This window comes from Dermacentor andersoni, chromosome 4 (genome assembly GCF_023375885.2).
Source record: "Dermacentor andersoni chromosome 4, qqDerAnde1_hic_scaffold, whole genome shotgun sequence".
Classification (NCBI taxonomy): domain Eukaryota; kingdom Metazoa; phylum Arthropoda; class Arachnida; order Ixodida; family Ixodidae; genus Dermacentor; species Dermacentor andersoni.
Window position 1 is genome coordinate 8,672,974 of NC_092817.1, and position 16,608 is coordinate 8,689,581.

Below are 16,608 nucleotides of genomic sequence, written 5' to 3' on the forward strand. Positions count from 1 at the left end.
TTCATGATAGCAACATCCCATTGCGGACGACTCTATCAGCCGCGGGGGCAGAGTGCACACGAAAGTGTGGCTGGCTTCTCGTATTTTGTACTGCCTATGTGAAGATATTGTCGACGTGCCATAAATCCGTATCATTCGTCACAGACTCAAATTCATCTAAATGATGTTCAAATAGTGTTTCAGGCCCCATTAGTATATATGTTTCATGGGGTTGTGGATTGCAAGTGCAATTGTAAACGTGTTTCTTCACACTGAACTGCATTTGTTGTTCATTGCAGCTTGAACGGATTGGGCCACAACACCAGGCGGGTAGTGACAGCTTGCTCACCGGTGCAGCCTTCTTCAAGATGCGAGAAGTAAGTGCTCCATGGATCCAGACTAGAATTCGCGATCACCTTTGCCTCTTGCGTCATTGGCTGGGTCGAGATCAGTAGTTTTGACAGGGCTGAGGCGCTGCACCCCCTGGCAAACACCCAACTGTGATGTAGTCTGCTGCGACCACTTCCTTATGGCTTTTATTATTTAGTGCAGATGAGAAAATGTACTGACGCAGTGCGTCATGAACTTGTTTTTCTGGAAGCTCTCCAAAAGTGAGAGTATTATTTTGCAATAAAACGCTGAGTGCAAAAAGAAAGGTTGATTTTCTGATTCTGTCTGGATGCTTTGAGTGTATGCTTAACAGATGTTTAGATTACGCTGCATTCTTCCTAGAAGCGTTTTATTGGAATAAGTTTAAAAGAAACACTAATATTTACATCTGCATTAGAAACTGTATTACTGTTGTGCGTGTCTTAATTTTTATCGGGTTTGATGTTCTAAATAGAGACTGATGTCTGGATGCTTTGAGTATAATGGCTTGCTTGTGATCTTCCAAAGTTGGTGTAAATTGCAGTCTAACGAAATAGGTAGCACAGCCTTAGTTTGACCGGCCTGGTGGAGAAAAGATTTGCTTTCTGGATTGATCCACCAGCTGCCTAGTGCTGCATATCAATTTGCATAGTGCCAGGAAGTGTAGGGTAGAATTCAATTTGTATAGTACAAACGTGACAGAGGGTTAACAACCAGTGGAATTTGTCGTACAGCAGTGCAAGAAAATGACATGCCAAGTGTGCGGGTATCAAGGTCCACCTATAACAGAAAAACAAAAACAGTTAATTCGACTATTCAATTACAAGCAGCAGAATGAAACAGTAAAACATCTCCGATTGTGTAAACTGTAAGAAGGATGTTCTGACCACAATTCTGACCACAAGATGCAGGTGGAGTGGATGAAAGAAGGAATTGGTTTTGCTAGTTATAATACAGTAAAAGCTTGTTAATTAGAATTCCACGGGTATCCTACAAAATTCGAACTAATGAAAGGCAGGGAAAACATTGCTAGATTAAGGCACGTACAGTCGCCGACTGATTTTTCGGACTCCGAAAATTCGGACGTGCTCGAATATTCGGTCAGCTTTGCGGCACCGTCATTCTCCCCATAGACCATAATGTATAACAACTGCCGAAAGTTCGGACACCTTGCAACCTCTCGTCTGATTTTTCGGACACTCCTTGAGCCAACTCGATCGAAAGCACCTTGCACCGACTGTGACCAGTGCATGGTTCGACTTGCTGAACGCCATTGTTGGTTTTGAACGGAGCCTCCTTGCCGCCACCCGAAGTGGCGCTAATTGCAAATCCCCGCTCATCATCATAGTTTCTGCCTGGTTCGACAGAGTGGCTCTACAGTACTTCCGGTTTCAGCTTGGTAAGCCATGTCAAGACAATCCAGCAGCTGATTTGTTTCTTCGCGCACGACACTGCGAGTAGGCCACGTTTTTCGTTTGTGGGACTGGTGTGGGCATGGTGGTGTTTGCTTTGTGTGCTATGTCGAGGTTCCGGTGATCCAATGCGGCAACGGAAACATCAGGTCAAGTGTCTAATGGCGTCGACAGTGCCCGCGCAGACTGCGCTGGGGAATGCCGACAAGTGGGTGCCGGGAGGCCTAAGATTTGTCACCTTCCGATGTGCTTCCTACTGACGCGGAAAATTTTCTGCCGAGACCTGCGCAGTGGTTGCATTGCGATTCCGGACGCCGTCTCATTTGACAGTTTCACAGGTACACTGCTGTACTGACATGCGCAGAACTCGACGACGGCGAGATCATTCGTCAGGTTTCTGCTGCACCGCCGGACGATGACTCTTGAGTCGGAAGATGACGCACCATGTGCTACGCTGCCGTCGCATGCGAAGCGTGTACAAGCAGTGACTGTGCTTTCTCAGAGATTCAGGCTTATCTGATTGCGCGTAAACGGAACAGCGTGCATCGGCGCATTCACGATTTCTTCAAGCCTACTGCCGAGCCCGAATAAGTGCGTGGAAATAAAGGATTTCATTTTTTTTTTCTTAATCTGCTTTTTCGGACACCTGTTTATTCGGACATTTCCGCAGTCCCCGTGAGGTCTGAATAAGCAGTCGGCGACTGTATATAGTCCAACATAGCGTGAGCGCACTCTACGTCACGTTGGCGAGAACAACTGGCACAGCCAATGTAACTGGACGCAGGTGACACGGTCCGACGTTGAGGTGGTACTTGCTCCATCCGCATGTTAGTCACGTCGACTATGCCTACCCACAATGCATGGCACATAGAAAAATGGTCCCCGCGCCACTTCGCCGACGGTCGCAGAGAGCTGTTTAGAGTGCTACTTCCCAACCCACAGTACGTGGATTGGCGATCGTTCTGCTCGTGATCCGAAGAGAGCAGCCGACGACGCGCCTGTCGAAGTCTAGAGGGGCCATCGAACTATAGATGCCCCTTTGCGTTGACGACGCTCGCTACAGGAACGAGATCTGCACACTAGAATGCGCTTGCGAAACACACCACAACCTGCTGCGATGTTGGTCTCCATTGTACTTTCATAGCTGCACCAGCTGCATGCTGCCGAGTTCCACCATACGTATAGGTGGCATCCAAACACGTATCCCAGCTATGCTTTCCTCCAAGTAATAGCTACGAATTCCAAAAGCTATACTTTTTGGTTATGCGAGCGCCGATAGACGTCATGGCCGCCATGTACAGACATTAGCTGGTGCCACTTGGCAGAACACCTCGTAGAGAAAGAGCATAGCCTGAAAAAAAAAAAAAAAAGACAGAGACATGCAGCGCTGCGTCTGCATTCCTATCTTAAAGGAGGGAGAGAACCGACCTGCAGTAAAAGCGTTTGCCATGCCCTTCTCGCGGGCACCACGCTCCAAGCTCGGGGATGACGTACACGTGTTAGTGCGCTTACGTACACGTGTTTGCACTGTGATGTCACTCATGGTGACATGTGACTTCGAAAATTATTCAAGGCACTGTCTGTTGTCTGTATGATCTGTTGCTTTGTTACTGTAATCTGTTACTTTGCACCGCAGCAAGAGAGATGTACTCCCGTTTCATCTGCTTGTTCCATGTCGTGCAGTCACAAGTGCTGACACCGAAACTATGCCATTTTCTACTGTGTTCCAGCACGGGGTCATACTCTGTGATCCACTTGTCTTCCTCAGTACAGTAAAAGCTCGTTAATTCGGACTTCTAGGGACCGTAAATTATGTCCGAATTAACCGAATGTCCGAATTATCGAGCGGACAACAAAAACAATAAATGCAAGACTTTCATCAACAAACCTTTACTGCGCAAAGTAATCGAGGATGCTCGTCTGCTTTCGAACAGAAACCCGCGCGGATACTATTTTACGAAGTCCTTCCAGGTGCTTAGAAGCTTGCATGCTGTCTGGAGTGTCCCAACAAAATTCTTCCAACACAGCGAGGGCCTCCGCGGCTTCCTTCACAGTGCGAGGGGGCCGAGGCTGCTCCTCTCGCGGCTCCTCTTCCTCCTCAGAATCTTCGCTGTGCAGCACGTCTCTGACAATTTCTTCTTCGGTAAGCGAGCCGGCTGTAACAACGCAGTCATCAATGCCGACGTAATCAGCGAGTGTCACCGCATCCGGCAGAACTCCTCGAAAATCCTCGCAGTCATCTCCATTGTCATCTAGCGACCATTCGGCCACTGCATCATCGCCAGGCTCACGCACAACGAAGCCACTGTGTCTAAAACAGTTGGCGACGACGTGCGCGGGCGTGTTGTGCCAAACATAGGCAAGAATATTGACCGCGCTCCAAAGATTCACGTCGTACTGCTTGCCGACTTCATGGCGCAGGAGCATCCGTTCCAGCATGTGCCTGCGGTATTTGGTCTTGACATACTGAATTATGCCTTGGTCCATCGGTTGGAGGGCCGATGTTGTGTTCGGCGGCAAGAAAACAACTTTTATGTTGTCCAGTCCGGTGACACTGTTATGCGCACTACAGTTGTCCAGCACCATTAACACTTTGCGGTTCTTTGCGGAAAACTGTTGGTCTAACTTCTGCATCCAGTCACGAAAAATTTCCGACGTCATCCAGGCCTTTTTATTCGCTCGGTATTCCACCGGAACAGCAGGCATGTTCTTAAAGCACCGTGGCTTTTGTGCCTTTCCAATGATGACAAGCGGCAAGCGCTCTGTTCTTGTCATGTTGGCGGCTAAAAGAATGGTGACGCGTTCCTTGGATCTTTTACCACCAATGCACGGATCTCCTTTCATGGTCACAGTCTTGTCTGGCAAAGCCTTAAAAAAAAGGGTTGTTTCATCAGCATTAAATATGTCATTTGGATCGTAGGCGGCGATGTGTTCGAGCAGCTGAGCGTTCTTCCATTTGTTGCCAACGTCTTCGTTGACAGCGCCTCTTTTGCCGCACACAGTCTTAAAAACGAGGCCATGTCGCTCTCTGAAGCGTGCACACCACCCTTCCAATGCCTTGAATGCATCTATATGCATCATCAGTGCAAATTTCTTGGCTTGCGCCATGATGAGGGGTCCACTCAATGGCAGATTTGCATTGCGCGAGTCGACCACCCACCGAAGCAAAGCCTCTTCCAACTCTGGATGAGCTGCTGTTCACAGACGCTTTCACGATGCTCGAAACTTCTCGCTTTCGAACGCCTGAAGAATCTGTTCTTCATTTTTCACATACGTGCTCAAGGTACTTCTTTTCACATCGTACTTCTTCATGGCTTCTTGTCGAGAGAGTCCGTCCTTCAGGGCCCGCAAAATTTCCACCTTGGTAGCCAAGTCCTTCGCCTCGTACTTCGGCCGCTTCGCCGGCGCTGCCATCGTCTGAGAATGCAGTGACACGGGCGCACAACAGAAAAGCACGAATAAAGTTCAATAACTGAGCTGCGCTAAATCCAGCGGTCCTCGGCAAAACAGCGTGCAAGGATGTAGCGCACCAACAGCAACAAAGCGACAAAATGGCCCCGTCAATAATGCCGACACGTGCAAAAACAAGGAAAAGCACCCATCCAGCTACAAGTAAAGCCAATTGGATTGGATTGGCCAAGTTTCAGCCACTTGATGTCAATGGCGATGCTGCGTTTGGGCAACGAGGCGTTGGTTTGGGTATCACTGTTGTGCCGCATTTGCTGTATTTTCGTTTTTGAGCCTCGGTGGCTGCCCGAAATCGTCCAAATTATCCGAGGTGGGCTGGAATCCGTCTGAATTAACGAGAGTTTCGTCCCATAGACTCCTATATATCATTGTAGGGACCAGGCGCGAAGGTCGAATTATCGAATTTTCCGAATTAAAGGAAGTCGAATTAACGAGCTTTCACTGTATTGATGTAGCACAGACTTATGCCTCTAGTCAGGTGTCCATGTGCACAGCATGCAAAACGCGACAATTTTAACCACTCACGCGCAGTGCCATCAACGGAAGTGTGTCGCGCCACAAAAAACGCAAGGAGAACAACAAAATGAAGGCGGGGCCCGTGACCTATGCATTATGCAGTCCTCCAGGTCTGGTATGGGAGAACGCAGGGAAGGAATTTTGCTTGCAGAGGCTAGACAAGGCGAGTGGAGAGAGTGTTTTGCTTGGCAGGGAAGCTTGCCTCCTGAAATCATCAGTTTGCAGCACTGAAATATTTCTATCTCGGCTGTTAATGAGCCAAGTTGAAAAATTTTTGCGGCAGAACTGTCCCTAGAGAATAATTACAACATTCAGCATATAACCGAAGTTTTCTGTGTGGCCTGGTGAGGGGCCCTTTAAAGGGACGAGAGACAGAGGTACGACGCGGACTTAAGGGGGGAGGCTACTCTGGAGACCGAACTTTTTTATTCTTTAAGATATCTATGTGAAACTTTCAGGATATGTTCACACCACCGAACTATCAGGAATTGTAAAGTTTCATGAAGGTGTGTTTATTAGAGTTATTGAGGCCTAACCAGGTGGTTCATGTATATGCCAGAGGAAGAGCTTGGAGAAATGCCAGGACATCGTAGGAAGCTGAATTTCACTGTGATGATCCCTTGATAGATATCCCAGGGGGCTACAAAGCCCTTTTCTTTAATTTCCCCTCCAAAAAATTTTAACACAACTTTGAATTTGATGTAACCAGTAATGACCACATTCATCACACATTAATTACTTATTGTAAATTAACTTCACCAGATTTCAAAAAAAGGAGCTTGTTACCCCCTGGCAAAGTAATTCAGAAACAGAATAAAAAAACCACACAAATCTGAAGAGCGGTTCTTGAGATATCGCCTTCCCCAGCACCACTACTAGTGAAAAAATTCATTCCGAGAAAACGGGCCTTCAAGTTAAACACGTGTTTTACATTAGAATGCTCCTGTGGAGCTTCTAATTAGCTCTTGCGGCTCTAGGCACACTCAATGTCCGATTTTCGACTGGCGACAGCCGACAGCACAGTTCCGTCGCTGAAAGCATCTACGCAGTCGGCACTCGCTGTGAAAGATCGGAAGTTCGACGCTCATACAAGTTGCATATCGCGCTTCCGCGAACCAAACATCTGCACTGTCCTTGGGTTTCGTTTACAGGCATCGCATGCAGAAAAGAACTAGGGGAAAAAAAGAAGCTGAGACAATAATCTAAAAGCTAGCGCAAGGCGATGAGCTGCTCGCAAGCAGGAGTTTGTTGACGCGGACGGAGCAAGGGGCAACAATGACGCAAGTGCGGCGGGCGTGGCATCAAAGGGAGCAGCCGCCGCCGCTGCCCGCGCTGCAGCCAAGGGCAGGCGCGCTTTAGCCCACGGGATTTGAACACGCTGCTGCAGCCAATCAGCGCTCCGCATCACATCGCGGAAAAATGCCAATAGTGCCATTTGCCATTTTGCAAGGCGGCAAAACAGACAATTCATGGTCAAAACGACACCAAGATGGTGCTGGCAGGCCGCATGGGCCAGGAATGGCGCGTGCGCAAAGTTTGATTTCATTTCGGCATTTGCGCGCGTCTTGTGGGCCGTGGTGGCCTTAAAAGTAGCGTTTTTTTTTTTTCGTTTTTTTTGCACTTTGCGGTTTAATTAGGTGCTGATAATTACAGAACAGATAGTTTATGAGACATACAACCCAAAAATATTGTTTTTCAAAAATCAACTTTTTCGCGAGCTGTTTTCAAGGGCCACGCCCCCCCTTAAGGAACACATATCTATAGCTGCTGCATTTACATGGATACGGTAGAAGTGTATCATATTATTTACCATACAAGAGAAGGAAGGATGTTAACTGATGGGCCCGATTTTTATGATTCATATCGTAAGAAGCGAGTATTATTTACCGTATCACATTTACGCATGCGCCACTGTTTACATGAATTTCGTCTTACTGTACAGCAGGCTCACACCACCTTGTCTCATATTTGAAGGTTGGCGCTTCCACTTCCGAAAGCCTGTTTTCACTTCGCATTGTGAAATGCACCGAAAGTGCCTGCAGGGTGTTGGTCACATTCTGTTGAGTTTTTCTTCACCCTGAAATGATTTTGACGATTTTCTACAAACGTATTGAGTCGTTAGAGTAGGTCCTTCTCATCATTAATTGACACATCTAAGTGCTGCGCGTAAAGCATATAATTTATAAGGTTTTGAAAATGTACGTCGCTGCCGATCGCAGCACACTGCTCGGCTGAATTTTCAGCCGCCCCTACCCATTTGACGTCATCCACCCAATTGACGTCAGTAGGGCGAGCTATCAGATTGGCTGCCCCGGGCATGTCATCTATAATTTTTCAAACTTTATGGTGAACAAATGTTGTTCGTAATAGTTCGAATGTGAGTTAATTTGTTTCTATAAAAAGAAAGTAATAGAAAGAGAATGCACAAGAAGAATTTCTCAGTACACTTAAGAGGGGACGCGGGTTTTACATCGCGAAAAATGGCCAAAAAATTGATTTTTTGAAAATAAATTTTCAGTTTCTATAACCCTTTTTCTATCTGATACCCACATATCATCACCGTAAACCACTTAGAAGTGCTCTAAAAAATTTGTTTTATCAGCCAAGGTGGCGAAAAATCTCGCGGAAATCAAGAAAGAACAGCGTTTTTCACGCCACAATATCTCCGGAACGGCGCGACCGAGCGCCACCATGTTGGTCTCGTTGGAAAGCGCATTTCTCCGTCTTCAAATCTGCCGCTTCAGCGATCTCCTCCATACAGAAACAAGCGCACAAAAAGCAAATGATTGAGGGTCGTGCCGGAGTCTGCGATTGGCCGCGCCCGCCACGTGACTCCAGCGCGGTTCGCCATTGGTCCGGCGCTCGCGTCGTCTGCTCGGCTCTTTGCAGCTCGCGAGTTTGAAGTCTCCACTCACCGTAATCTCGACGTGTCAAAACGGGCGCTACGCGGACATCGCAGTAGCGTGGCCGATCCCTACACTTGTGGACGTTTCAGACTCGCGGCTAAGCATTCCAAGCATCGGTGACGCGGACTTCGTGACCAAGATTCGCGCGCGGAATCCTCGGACATGCGGCTAAGCCTTTCAGCAGTCGGTGTTTCGAATTCGTGACAAATTCGTATCGCGCACGTAATCCTCAGAAACGCGGCTTAACATTTCGCGCATAGGGAGTCTCCGACTCGGCGATCATGCACATCGCGCGCGGACTTCTCAGACATTCACCTAATCATTCTGTGCATCGGCACCTCCGACTGCGCGAATAAGCGCATCGAGTGTCGACTCCTCAAGCCCGCGGCTAGGAATTTGGCGCGTCGGCACGTAGGACTGCGCGAATGAGCGCGTCGAGTGTCGACTCCTCGAGCCCGCGACTAGGCATTTCGCGTGTCGGCATCTCGGACTGCGCGAATAAGCGCATCGAGGGTCGACTCCTCGAGCCCGTGACTAGGCATTTCGCGCGTCGGCACCTTGAAATGTGCGACTAAGCACATCGCGCATCGGCTCCTTGTATCTGCGGCTATGCATTTCGCACATCGGCACTTCGGACTCGCAACCAAGCACATTGCGCGTTCACTCTATTGTCATATTGTCACAATAGCTCGTAACAATATCTATCATACCACCCCTTCATAAAGAGAACCTCATCATGAGCTCTGTTCACTAGGCCCCTTGGGCTGGCACACACCTGGCTGCAGAAGTGATCGAGGCATCATACAAAAGTAAAATTCTGGAAAGCACCTAGCAGCTGCATATCTATCGCTGGCTCTCTGATCCTAAGTTCCACAGCCACTGTCAGGTGAAGATGACTTGGAAGGCTACTTACACTCGGAGCCTTCATTCAGTAACATGGTCAATTCTACCAAATGAAAAAATGCCTCACTGATTGTAATGGAGACTGCTATCAATCAGGCAGCCTGCATGTACAACACTGGAACTATATTCATGCCCACACAGAGTTCTACACTTCGGTTTGAAACCCAGGCACCATGCTCTTTGTAGAGCATGGTGCCTAATAAAGTTTCTTGCGCTAGTTCAGTGGCCAGTGTGCTATTATTTTGAGAGTGTGCAGTCACGCATTTAGTAGGGCCATTCTTACAAAACATAGAGCTTCAAAATGGTGCCATTTGTATTGCTGTAGATTCACTTCAGCAAAAGCTACATTTGTTTGAAACTTCAAATGCGTTTATTTCAGTTCGATGTTTTTGCACACTGTACTCCGCCTTACGGGTGTTTTTCCTGGGTTGTTTTTGGCCAAAAATGGCAAGGGTGGTATCATTTTATTAGTGTTGAAATGATCTGGGGGTGATGCTATTTTTATTACTCTTGCACCATCATGAAAATTACATTCAGGTATAGTAATCGCTGCTAATTAGAAATAAATGCAAGATTGTTTTCTTGTCTGCAAAATGCTTCCAAATGAATAAAAATAGCATCACCCCCTACAGTAGGTCTCTAGCAATGGTGTCATGCATTTAGTTTTTGGTTTAGCAAGACTGAATCATCAAAAAGCCCCGTAACGAGTTTGAAATTAATTTGACTTCAGACCTCAATATTTTTTTAACTGCTACAGCTATCAAAAATCTAATTACAGATCTGAAACCAGCATGAAAAATTACCCCAGGCTGTGGAGTTTATTAAAGATTCACCCAAAAATAAGAAAAAAATTTTTAGGACCCACATCCCCCCTTAAGCACTTCCGGCACACAGCAGGTGTCATTTGGTTGTGTTACAATGTGCTTTGTTATGACGCGAGCTCCGCGGTCAGTGTCCATCTGTCTTTTCGCAAGCACCATGATTCGTCGTTGTTGCGTTGTGGGCTGCAAACATAGCAACTGGCAATATGTCAAGCTGCGACATCATGTCCCTCTGCAAGGCAGCAGACGAGTGGAGTGGCTCCAGCGCATCGGACTGTTGCTATCCGATTGGCGTTGAATTTGCGTGTTTGCGGTCGTCCCTTTAACTGGAGGATTACTCCCACAATAGCGTTTCGCGAGTCCGGTATTCTGGTCAACGCAAGCGCAAGGGGACAGCGCCTGGACATTTGACCGTGCTGTTTCACAGATGAGCAGAAGCGCAAATGTGAATGGTCTGCACCACTGTGCAGCCACCTGGTGGCACAGTGCTCAACCAAGCACAGTAGCAGTAACGAAGTGTATTCTTTGCTGCTGGTGTAAATATTTTGCAGAATCGCAATCGATAACACATTGTTTTTGTAAATGTTTAAATTGTTTCACACTTGGTTAGAGCAATATTAGCTCTTTGTTTGGCTGGTTAAGCTCTGCGCCACGCTGGACCATGTAGATCAATCAGGCTGCTCACATACGTCTGCACAAAAGTTCCTTCATCAGTTTGAGTTTGTCTCCACTGTTCCACCGAAATTCCCAGCTCGCCTGTGGTTACCGGAATACCAGACACGTGCAGCGCTGCGACAGAATGCTCACAGCGCACGCTGCTTCGATAGCTTTCGCTTGGGGTCGACGGCCAAGCCGCTAGCGGAGAGGTTGGAGAAGCTTTGCCCGCTTGCTCCTAGAGAACCGGAAGTAGACAACACGACGTGCCGTCATGACGCAGAGCCAGTGAAAACTGAGCTTAGCCTCTATCACTCGGCAAGTGAGTTGAGGAAAGAATGCCTGGCTGTGGAGGAGGGTAACTTGTAATCGTCCATAACTCTCTTAATATGAGACGCTTTACACAAATTGTGGTGCCAATGATTAACTTTAGCTGTACCCTACACGTCTACAAAATTTGACCGAACCGTTTCAGGGGCCCTCTCATTTGTCCGCGTCGACAAATTTATGCTACAGTAATTTTAAAGTAACTAAATTCTGGGGTTTTACGTGCCAAAACCACGATATGATCACGAGGCAGGCCATAGTGGGGGACGATGGGGACTTGCCCCCATCGAAATGCAGCCGCTGTGGCTAGGATGTTATCTTGTGGCCTCTGGGTGTTTATATTGCAGAAATGTGCGCTATTGAATCAGGATATTAGAATTTCCTAGCATGTCTGTAGCCTTGTCTTGCCCTGTGGTAGCTAAGTACAGTGGAACCCCGTTCATACGTTTTTCACCGGACCGGGGAAAAAAAAACGTAACAGCCGGGAAAACGCAACAGTGAGGAAAGCTCCGAAAATGAATGAAAAAAGTGCAGCTTCAACTATAGACGATTTATTTCCACAGAGTGTGCTTAGGACTTAAAAAAGTCGAGAATGGTGGCTTGCCGTTTCTTTCGCTCGCTAGAAATTGCCACACGTTTCTCAATACCCTGGAAGGCCGCATTGCTGTCAGCGTCGCTGTGAGGTGCGACGTACCTGCGGAGGAGGTCCACAGCCGCGACGGCTTCTCCAAAGCTAGGATTTGGCAACTCCCCGGCATCATGCGGCTCGTGCTCCTTGTCGTCACCGTGCCACGGCAGTGGCAACGGACGAACGAATATCCGCGGGAAATTTTGCCCTCTTTGGCATAATCATGCTAACGTGCTAACAATTGTTTAGTATTGCTGCAGAGCGCGCGCGTCCGAGCAGCCTGGTTGCGCGCAGCGCGGCGTGGGAGAAACGTAAACAAGACAGGAGAGCAGGCCCGATAGACGGAGCAACGCCACGAGCAACGCCAACTTCCGGTTTCACTTTAGCTTCACAAAGAGTGACGTCGGGGCCTCTCCTGATGGTATCTTCGACTGGTCGCTTCCATTCCCCGAAGCAGAGTCGGGCAGATCCGGCGTTCCCCGAGCTCAGAGGTAGAGGACAAACGCACAAGCCGAACGCGCGACTCGCTCTCGGAGGAGGAAATGGCAGATGCGAAACCACATGACTACTGCCAACGTCCGATGTTTCACCTATCCAAAGCTCCCGGCGATGCCGGGAAAACCGGCGGACGCGCCGGCGGGACGAGCGTTCGTCCGAGACGCCAGCATGCAGTGGCCGAGGTTGCCTAGGTTACGGTGGGCCGTCGCCAACAGCAGCGACACGGTGCTGCGATGACGTTTCAATCTCGGCGACTGCTCTGGCGACAGGGCCCGGAGCACCTCAGAGCGCTCGAAGATGGAGTAAAGCTATCGAAAAGAACCAGCCGAACGCAGGGCGCGCAGCCTCTTTCGACCAGCCGAAGACAGCGCTCCAGAGCGCTCAGAAGCGACCAGCCGAAGATAGCATGAGTTTCCTTCCTCCGTGAGTCGACCCGTCCAACAACCATGCGGTGACCGTAATCACAGTGATGATAGTAAGATCATTTTTCACGAATGGCCACTTAGTGGCGGCCTCATGCGGCCTCTCGAACTGGCGTGCGGCTTCTTACAGCCAGTTCCATAGCCAAGCCCGGCCAAGCCCAGCCAAAACTCGTCAAAAGCCAAAATGGCGGTTGGAGCGCATTGTCTACTTTAGCCCAGGCAGGTTCGGGGTGCTAAGTTGCGACGTATCATGCGGGAACGTTTTCACAGCTACAACGTAACAGCGGGGTTCCTTATACAGTGGAACCCCGTTCATACGTTTTTCACCGGACCGGGGGAAAAAAACGTAACAGCCGGGAAAACGCAACAGTGAGGAAAGCTCCGAAAATGAATGAAAAAAGTGCAGCTTCAACAATAGACAATTTATTTCCACAGAGTGCGCTTGGGACTTAAAAAAGTCTAGAATGGTGGCTTGCCGTTTCTTTCGCTCGCTATAAATCGCCACACGTTTCTCAATACCCTGGAAGGCCGCATTGCTGTCAGCGTCGCTGTGAGGTGCGACGTACCTGCGGAGGAGGTCCAGAGCCGCGACGGCTTCTCCAAAGCTAGGATTTGGAAACTCCCCGGCATCATGCGGCTCGTGCTCCTTGTCGTCACCGCGCCACGGCAATGGCAACGGACGAACGAATATCCGCGGGAAATTTTGCCCTCTTTGGCGTAATCATGCTAACGTGCTAACGATTGTTTAGTATTGCTGCAGAGCGCGTGCGTCCGAGCAGCCCGGTTGCGCGCAGCGCGGCGTGGGAGAAACGTAAACAAGAGAGGAGAGCAGGCCCGATAGGCGGAGCAACGCCACGAGCAACGCCAACTTCCGGTTTCACTTTAGCTTCACAAAGAGTGACGTCAGGGCCTCTCCCGAGTTTTCTTCCTCCGTGAGTCGACCCGTCCAACAACCAAGCGGTGACCGTAATCACAGTGATGATAGTAAGATCATTTTTCACGAATGGCCACTTAGTGGCGGCCTCATGCGGCCTCTCGAACTGGCGTGCGGCTTCTTGCAGCCAGTTCCATAGCCAAGCCCGGCCAAGCCCAGCCAAAACTCGCCAAAAGCCAAAATGGCGGTTGGAGCGCGTTGTCTACTTTAGCCCAGGCGGGTTCGGGGTGCTAAGTTGCGACGTATCATGCGGGAACGTTTTCACAGCTACAACGTAACAGCGGGGTTCCTTATACATTGGATCCTATGGAAGCTATGCCGGGACCGGATGAAAACGACGTAGCAGCCGGGAAAACGCAGCAGTGAGGAACGTAACAGCGGGGTTCTACTGCTAAGTTGCGACGTATCATGCGGGAACGTTTTCACAGCTACAACGTAACAGCGGGGTTCCTTATACATTGGATCCTATGGAACCTATGCCGGGACCGGATGAAAACAACGTAGCAGCCGGGAAAATGCAGCAGTGAGGAACGCAACAGCGGGGTTCTACTGTACTTTCATCTCGGCTTCTGTCTCCTCAAAGTGGACCCGGCTACATTAACCCCACCAAACAAGTAGTTTACTGATGTTAATTTTAATTCCACTTATTTACAAGGAAGGTTGTTTGCACTCGTGTTCTGTACTCGAGTGAAATATGACTGGTATCACAGAGACACTAAAGAGGATTACTGAGTTCCGTTGTATTACATAGTTACACCTCTGGAATGGCTGGCCACTCGTACTATGATGAAAACCAGAAAGACGCAAAAATAAAAACAGGTCATGGTGACATCCCACAGTGCATGTACAGTGCAGTCCACTTATAACGATATTGGGAAAGACAAAAAATGATCGTTATAACCAATGATCGCTATATCTGGACTGCAGTTATTAAAAAATATATGAAAATAAAGAAAGTCGGAACATACCTTTGCAGCTCTGAACTCGAATTCGCTACTTGCTCTAAAGAATAGATGATGTAGAAAGTAGGCCGTGAAAAACAAACTTTATTTCTAGCGCCAATGACCGTGTCAAGGGTTAGGCACCGCCGAAATAGTCTGAAATCTGCACTTGCTTTTGCGGAAGCTTCAGCTTCACAACTGTGGTGTGCATGGATTCTAGCTGCTGCGCGAACACTGGCAGCAATCCTTTAGCATGCATAAAATCAATTAAGGAGTCGATCGACGACAGTGCACTTTGCGTGGACATCGAGGTCGGGGTCAAGGAGCCACTGTCAATCTCGTTGTCGCTGCTGCCGTCGCACAACTTTGCCGTCTATCGAGACAGCACATCTTCGGCGATCGCCTCGTCGTTGACCTCATCGCAGAATGAGGCAGCACTGTCTGCAGCCAAAACTCTTCCTTCGACGCACCACCTGTGTCACCAGTAGGAACGAGCTCGGTTATGTCAGCGGCTTCCACCGTGTTGGTCTCAGTGGGTTGGGGAAGTTCATCCTTACGCACAAAGCCCACCTTTTTGAAGCAATTGGTGATGAACCACTGGTAAAGCGAGTCTTCAACATCTGCATACAAAGGGTCTCTAACCCTTTTCCGCTGATCAGCATGGCCGCTGATAGCTCCTGTCTTCACAATCGCGGTGCTCCCGGGTTTCAAGATGGTTGATATCGTTAACTGTGCGGGCTCCTACTTCTTCACAAGGGCGCTCACCTTGAAGCCGTATCGAGAGTCCTGCAAAATATCCATCTTCGTGTCAAGCAACACAGCTTTGCACTTTGTTGGCACCATCTTCAATCTGGGTTGAACCGTTGATTGCACACTGCTTCGGTGGCGTCAGCCTGCTATTGCAAGAGAGAGATGCGGGACGGGCGCCACCGCGCTGCTTTTTTTGTCGCTTTTCTTTTATTTCTCTCTCTTTCGGAGCGACTGTGGCCGACGCGCATGAAGCAGCTAGCGCCATCTTGTGGCACGCTGCGCCTATTCTCTGGTGTGCGGGCAGGGCGGGAAGCGCTGCGTGGTAATGGCTGCCGATACAAACTTACGGAGGTAAACATTGCCTCGTCTCTACATCGTTTGTTTCAGGGAACTAAGCAACGCAAATGTTACGATTATTTGGCACGGAAAACGCCGTCCAGATGGCAAAATTTTGATCGTTATATCCGATATGCTGTGAATAACCTATCGTTAAAATGGTTTTTTTCCCCATAGACCTAATGCATAAAATGACACTCTCATGTCGACCCATCGTTATAACCGATATATCGTTATAAGTGGACTGCACTGAAGTCGTGCCATTGACTTTGACGGTACCTACTCTGGCCTAGTTCATTGGTTCTCAATAAGCATTTAGAATGAACCAAGGACTTCATGTGGCAGGTCTTCAAATCTTTGCTTCCACCAGAACGACCTGAATACAGTAAAGTCGACTTTAGTTACAATGGGTCCCGATAATCCTACAAAAAACGTCCGTTTTATCTGAAGTCCGTAATATCCTAAACGCCTCACTTCCGAAACATTCGTGACTATGTCTAACAACTGTATTGCAAAGAGTGAGTGACGAACGTCCAAAGAAAAAAAAAAAAAAACAAGCAAGAAGTTGTTTCGCCCGAAATGCAAAGCATCAATTGCGATAGTAAATTATGCAAGTTAAGGGCGGCATGTTAGAGTTGCAGGACGATCTCGCCACTGGGATCCAGTTGTAAGGGTTGTAATCAGGCATAAACTATGTAGTAGCTGGCCCATGCCGTCGTCCAACTCGCCCACGCTTGGGATGCG

At 48.6% G+C, this 16,608-nt stretch overlaps 1 protein-coding gene across 2 annotated transcripts in view; it reads left to right on the plus strand.

Moving 5' to 3' along the window:
- The window catches only part of LOC126535947 (CCR4-NOT transcription complex subunit 7-like), a 76,430-nt gene that overhangs the window by 38,799 nt on the left and 21,023 nt on the right, over positions 1-16,608 (plus strand). For both annotated transcript variants that reach the window (XM_050182811.3, XM_050182812.3), the window contains exon 6: positions 279-356. In XM_050182811.3, coding sequence (XP_050038768.1) covers positions 279-356 — 78 coding nt within the window. The remainder of the gene's footprint in view (positions 1-278; positions 357-16,608) is intronic.